At 49.4% G+C, this 6,673-nt stretch overlaps 2 protein-coding genes across 2 annotated transcripts; both read left to right on the top strand.

The window, feature by feature from the left end:
- The first annotated feature begins 1,359 nt into the window (after window positions 1-1,359).
- On the top strand, window positions 1,360-3,545 carry LOC124647327 (putative F-box/LRR-repeat protein 23). The gene is made up of 2 exons (XM_047187288.1): window positions 1,360-1,709; window positions 2,818-3,545. Exons 1-2 carry the CDS (start codon window positions 1,360-1,362, stop codon window positions 3,371-3,373), a joined length of 906 nt encoding a protein of 301 aa, XP_047043244.1. The 3' UTR covers window positions 3,374-3,545.
- Window positions 3,546-4,244: 699 nt separating this feature from the next.
- On the top strand, window positions 4,245-4,555 carry LOC124705398 (arabinogalactan protein 16-like). The gene is made up of 2 exons (XM_047237126.1): window positions 4,245-4,353; window positions 4,449-4,555. Exons 1-2 carry the CDS (start codon window positions 4,245-4,247, stop codon window positions 4,553-4,555), a joined length of 216 nt encoding a protein of 71 aa, XP_047093082.1.
- The last annotated feature ends 2,118 nt before the right edge of the window (window positions 4,556-6,673 follow it).

Raw genomic sequence — 6,673 nt, forward strand, 5'->3', positions numbered from 1 at the left:
GGTGTCCGCCAGCGCCTCCTCTTGCCACGCTGCTGCCGCCGCGGCCTCGTGAGCTACGAGTCCAGGGGCGTCGAACGCCGCTACATCCGCCGCGTGCACCGCCTCACGCTGCTGACGGGCCTGCTGCTCGAGTGCCTCCCGCTGCTGCCGACGATGGTGCACGCCAGTTCTCCATCCCTCGCCGCCGCCGCTCTTCCCGGGCAGCGACGTCGATGCCGAACTGCGAGTCCGGGAGTGGAAGTGGAGGAGACGGCGGTGGAGGGAACTGGCCAGCGCCTGGCAGTTCGCCATTGCCACTGGTGGTGGAGGAGACGGCGGTGGAGCGACGAGGGCTGTGTTTGTTGCTGGTAGCTGTGGTGGCTACCAGTGAGCCGGGAGACCTTTTATAGACTCCGGCGTCGGGAAGAAAGCGCGGGAAGAGGCGAGAAGAGGCGGGAAGATCGCGCGGGAACAGGCGGTGGCGTGCGAACATCGGCGACGTGTGGAGGCTGCGCAGCACCAACGAGACGTCTCGCCTGCCCCTCCGTCGCCATTAAGGCAAAGATGGCGTCGTGTGTCACTGCGCGCGAATAACTTCCGCCCCGAGGTAGGCGACGATTAGGTTAAAATTTATTGTACCGCTGACGCGTCGGCCCCGCCACTCTCCGCCTCCCTTTTCGTTGTGTCCGGCGTGCCCGGTGTGTCCCCCGTGGGATGGGGATGTGCTCGGGGCGCCGGACACAGTATCGGGACGCGCCGAACAAAATTGGAGTTTGGGGGACACGGCTGAAACAGTTTTTTGGTCCGGCGCGCCCCAAATTGGTTTGAGGACGCTTTGGGGGACGCTACTGGAGATCCTCTAATTTTCTCCATTCTAAGCTTCACTTTCCTAACGTTCTTTGTGAAGCTATTAAGTACTACGAACCTTCACATTGGTGAAATCAGAATGATTTGCCGAATAAGTTTTGTTCTTAATATTTACAATGGTGAAAATATGTCTTGTTGCATGTATTTATCCAACTGTTTTTTTTTTTCTGTTTCCGATCCAAATTCACTCTGTTTTCAACCCGAATCTGTAGTCAGATATAATCCGCATTTAGATCTGCCACATCTTCCTTTCAAATCTGACAAAAATATAGTACCATGAAAAATAAGAAGAAAGCATTATCGGGTCCGTTTACATTCTACTACGGAGTATGTACATTGGTTGAACTGGACATCATGTCAAACCCATAAAACCGCGTGCAACGTGACATCTCAGCCTACTGGAACTTATAAGAATCTGAACTTGGTCCAAGGGGCCCATAAGCCCACTCACCCAAGAAGAACTTCTCTAGGGGTCCAATTTGCCGTAAACCCGGCCTTCCATAGGCCCACGCGATGTCCTCCATCCCCTCCGGCCGTCGCCGCCGACTCCGCCGCAGCGGCGAGGTGCGGCCGTCCGCCGACTGGGCGGATCTGCCTATCGACGCGCTTCTGTCTGTGCTCCACAAGCTGGAACCTATCGAGCTCATGGTGGGTGGCGTGGGGCGGGTGTGCCGCTCCTGGCGCCGCGCCGTGCGCGACGAGCCCGAGCTCTGGCGCCGCATCGACATGCGAGTCCGGAAAGATCGCCGCTACCGGATTGACGAAGGCACGGCGAGGGAGGCCGTCCGGCGCGCGTCGGGGCGGTGTGAGGCCTTCTGGGGCGAAGACGCTACCGACCACTTCCTCCTATTCCTCGCCGAGCAGTGAGATATCTTTAACTCTCCCCTCACGAGTACAAAGATTAGGCTTTTTTTTTTTGCTTGGCTTGTGTTTCCTTTGTTCTTCAACTAGAGTAGTGCACATCACAGTGACAAGTGTTTAGCGCAATTTATGATTTAGTAGCATGTGCATTTCATGTCGTTACTAATTTAGGTTTCAACAAATAAGTAGTTTTTATGCGGCCTATTTTAGTTTCTATGTAGTTTGTGTATCCAATGTGGTAAATTGATTTAGGTGAGCACATGAAATGCATTCAAATCCAAAGTGAAACACTTCCTATTAAGAAACAATTTAACTATTGAGCGCCTGATCTTTGTTTCTTACATACACCAGTCGCAGGATGGATTCCTTCATGGGTTAAAAAAATGATGATCTTTGCTAACATAATTGAACCAGTCCTGTTTGGCATTTAGAATCTTTCTCGCAGAACAAACGGAAAAGAACCAACCCTCTTGTTAAAGAATTTTGCATAGGTTGGCAGTATTTTCTTTTAATGTTGTTGGCTTGCTGCTCTTATATTTTGAAAGGCCATGGGATGATGTGAGTGTAATATGTGGTGGCTGTTTCAAAAATAAACTTGACATGGTCCTCAACCTGAAGGGTCAAATCATTAGGCTGAAAAACTCATTATAATATTCATACTTATGGTAGTATTTTTGCTGGCAAGAGAGGTGGGACTCGAGCCCTGCATAGCCTTTGTTGCCAGCAAGAGAAAATTTTGTACGCTGCATGTTTTTTGTTTGACTCTTGTATTTGGAAATGTCTTAGCTGTGCATATGAATGGCTCCCTTATCATGCAGTGTTAGGTTTATATGTTGCACACTATATTGCTCTTTGTGGTTAACTGGTTATAGATATCCATCACTTTAGGCCCACTCTTGGAATTGAGCATGTGATAGTACACCAGCATATGAATTTAGCTTACATGGCAGCTTTATGTTCTTCCCGCCAGTTTGATCTATTTTGCTCCTTCTGTTAGCTAGGTGTTCTTCCAGGACAGTACAGTTAATTTCTAAGTACATGCTCCTGCACTTCTCAATGCAGAAGAAATGACTTATTATAGTTTATTCACACTAAGCTCTCTGTTTCCAGTGCACCAACTCTAAAGAGCCTTCGCCTCATATCTTCTAACCACATCAGTAACGAAGCATTGATGGAGTCAATCAACAAGTTTCCTATGCTCGAGGAGCTTGAGCTTTCACTCTGTAAGAATGTTTTCGGGAAGGTCTACGAGGTTATCGGCATAGCTTGCCCACGTCTGAAATCTTTCAGACTCAGCTACCCTTGCTTCTATAGCATTGAGGATGCCGAATACAATAAGGACGAGGAAGCTATGGGGATTGCGACAATGTCCGCGCTGCACTCCCTTCAACTCTTTGGCAGCGAACTCACCAACAAAGGGTTGACAGCGATCCTCGACAACTGCACTCACCTGGAGCACCTGGACATCCGTCATTGTTTCAATATCTACTTCGATACCGCCCTGCGTGCAAAGTGCGCTAGAATAAAGACGTTGAGGCCTCCTCACGGCTCAACCGATGACCACAAGTTCCAAATCGGAAACCCAGTTCGAACACGCTCAAGAAAAACTAGACGAGATTATGCATTCTACGGAAATTCGATATTTAGAGGATTTCAAGTACCATGACAGCTTTCTGGTAGCGGAAGCAGAGAGCACATATTGTTTTTTCTTTTCTTTTCTGCAGTCTAACAGTTTGCTGTCTGCTTTCAATAATCAATTCTGAAATCTGATCACTATGATGATCAATGCGATGCTTATCATCACTGCCTGATGATCAATGTGATGCTTATTGTCATTACTGCCTGTCTTTATCGTAGTACTACTAAATTGAATGTGTGAGTAGGAAACTCTGCTCGTCAGGTGCCTAGTGTACTTCCCTGAAGAGAAATATTGTCTGCAATATTGTAGTTCTGACTGTAGTACCAACTTGCGGATGCATCCAATTGTTCTGTTTGTCATTTGCAAAACCATGTGAAGTGTGTCGATCTGGACCTGAGCTACAGACGATGGCTCTGTATCTGCCAGCTGCTACTTGCTAGCACAATAATCTGCATTATAACCAAAACCTTCAATTCTATATTTCCATTTGGTGACTCTGATACGGCATCTCGTCATCCGACGAAGTAGTAAACAAATGACTTCCCAAATCACCTCGATAATGGAATGTTTTTCCAGCCAGATGATTGCGAGCACATAGGAACACAGGGACAGCCAATCTCGGGAGTGGCATTCCAGACTGGAAAGATGGAAAAGAAATTCGCAGCAACGGTCCTCCATGTGAGCGGGGCCCAACGCCGGCGCAAGATGCCATCGCGATCCCAGCGAGGTCCAGCAGAGAGAAAGAGAGCCGTTATATAATCAATTATGAGGGCGAGAATCCCGTTATATAATGCGGGGAAGCAGGCGGCAGGACGTGAGGACAAGGCATAGAGTCAAGGAGAGAGGTAGAGAGGAGGTCTGTCGATTCAGGCTCGAGAAAGGGCGATACGCGGCTGCCATGGCGAGGACCATCTTTGGTTTTGTTGCTGCCGCGGCTCTCGTCGTCGCCCTCGTCATGCCGGCCGTCGCCGCGCAGGCTCCCGCACCGGCGCCCGCCACCAGCGACGGTGAGTCATCGGTAGATCAAGAATGCATGATAGATTGGACAAGTTACAGTGTTTGCCTTATGGATTTCTGATCTGTTTCTTGTGGATACCTGCAGCATCGTCGATCGACCAGGGCGTTGCCTACCTCCTGATGATCGTGGCGCTGGTGCTCACCTACCTCATCCACCCGTTGGACGCCTCCTCCCCCTACAAGCTCTTCTGAGTCCCTCCAGTGCAGAGGAGAACCTTCTCATTCTTTTGTTCATCTTTCTCTTTTCCTTTGATGGTCGATAAGCTAGTGGATTCTTGAGAGATCGGTGCTGTGAGATTCGTTTTGGACTCATTAATTCGTTCATCGGTGGTGTGAGATCGGTGGTATTGTACTCTAGTGCCTGCCTATATTTTTGTCTGTCGTGTTCATGTTGTTCGGATGTTTCTCAGGTCTTCTCCCACTAATTCTTCGTTGAATGTGTGATTGCTACCTTGTCAAATGGGTACGAGTGGGCCGTGGGACAGCACATAATTCAGCATCGGCCCAGTGTCACTCCTTTCGCTGTCCTCTTTTATTTTGTCATTTGAAAATATACCGAGTACAAATGTACAATACGTCACTACTGCTACGGAAGACGGTTCAACCCTATCCGTCAAATCCTTCCCCTATTTGGTTTTATGAACATTTTGACATGAGGGAAGCATATTCCCACGGTTCTCAAACTGAACCACGTGAGTTGATTTGTTAAAAGAATGTCACTAATGGACATTGGCCGATCCCCGCCTCCTCGATCATCAGATTTTACTGTAATTTCATATAAAAACCATCAACTTGGGTTCTCCCATGTTCTCAAGAGCATAATGAACTACTCACAAGTAATGATCATGGACATCAACACATGTGTTAGGTGTATAGTGAAGTATTGGCACCAAATAAAACACATTGTAATAACACGGGAAGTTATTACAGACTCCGATCTACACCGATTTGCATATGAAGCAATGTTGAAGATGGAGATGGTATTGCAGAAGATGATGTCGATGAAGGTGGTACTTTCCATGAAAGAGTGGACCCTGTGGAATCTAAACCCTCTCTGCTGAAGGAAGAGCTCCTCTGAGTCCCCTTCCCTTGCCTGGGGAGACAAGATGGCATACAAAAGGTCCTAATGCGCCACCTAGCCGCGTGGGGCCCTCTAGCCTCCAGGCTTTCGCCCAATTGTCTTTGTCTTCGCTTCAAATTATATGGCTTAATTTTATTAGATATTTTATAGAGTCTAGACCACTACTGCTTATTTCTCTTTTACAAACTAGCAATGATCCAATGATAGTATGATGTAATTCTACATCAAAGCATAAGTTGTTCATTAATATGGACAATATGACTTATAAGAGCATCTCAAACAGCCTTTATATAAAAGATTGCTAAAAATTAGGTATACCAAGAGGAGAGAGAGGACATAGCAATTTCAACCAAATTGTGCTTTAGCGGCCTTGGTATAATTCGATTGCCAAACTGAAAGGTGGACACAAATTTTGTAAATAGCCCCTTAAACATAAAAAATAATAAGCAATCAGGTCCAAGGACCTTGAGCTGCCATTGCCGCTGACCACGCACGCTGGCTTCACCACGTAGGGATGCCGACGGTGGCGAGCGTGGCCACGCACCTAGGCCTAGCTCCGCGCCTCAAGGGGTGGCCGCACGCCGCAAGCTCGTCACCGGCAGACGCGGGCAGTGGGGCTCGGACGCAAGCAGGCATGGGGCGGTAGGGCGCGGGCGTTCCCCATCGGGCGGGGCCGAGACGAAACTCCCTTGGCCGACTGGCTCGGGGTCGGCGGCAGCCAGGTCTGCGTGGCTAGGCCCCTCCTCCCACCTTTCCCCCTCCCTTGCCGCCACCTGAGGTGACCGCCGGAAAGCCACGCGGCTGCTGAGGATGGTGGTGGCGAGGATCTCGTCGCTCCGCTTCACTGCGGAGGACTACAGGACCGGGGCGGTGGCCTTTCAGGCGAGGCGACGGAACGCGCGGCAGGCGTCGGCGCGGGCGACTCTGGCCGTCGGCCGTGACCTCTTGGGAGGTTGGACCGCAGCGGGTGGCGGTTGCGGCATGGGGGCCCCTCCCCGTCAGATCGAGGTTGTTCCCCTCTTCTCTCTCTCTCTATCCTCCCTGATTTCGGCTTTGCGGCGGCTTGCTGCTCGCTCTGGAATGTGGAGGGAGCTGGTTGATACGTCTCCAACGTATCGATAATTTCTTGTGTTCCATGCCACATTATTGATGTTATCTACATGTTTTATGCACACTTTATGTCATATTCGTGCATTTTCTGGAACTAACCTATTAACAAGATGCCGAAG

This window comes from Lolium rigidum, chromosome 4 (assembly GCF_022539505.1).
Source record: "Lolium rigidum isolate FL_2022 chromosome 4, APGP_CSIRO_Lrig_0.1, whole genome shotgun sequence".
NCBI classification, from domain to species: domain Eukaryota; kingdom Viridiplantae; phylum Streptophyta; class Magnoliopsida; order Poales; family Poaceae; genus Lolium; species Lolium rigidum.

Excerpts from the sequence above, each read along its gene's own strand:
- LOC124705398 (XM_047237126.1), top strand. The coding sequence starts at position 4,245 with ATGGCGAGGACCATCTTTGGTTTTGTTGCTGCCGCGGCTCTCGTCGTC. Across the intron at positions 4,354-4,448 it reads GGCGCCCGCCACCAGCGACG|CATCGTCGATCGACCAGGGC; the intron begins GTGAGTCATCGG and ends GGATACCTGCAG.
- LOC124647327 (XM_047187288.1), top strand. The coding sequence starts at position 1,360 with ATGTCCTCCATCCCCTCCGGCCGTCGCCGCCGACTCCGCCGCAGCGGC. Across the intron at positions 1,710-2,817 it reads CTCCTATTCCTCGCCGAGCA|TGCACCAACTCTAAAGAGCC; the intron begins GTGAGATATCTT and ends CTCTGTTTCCAG.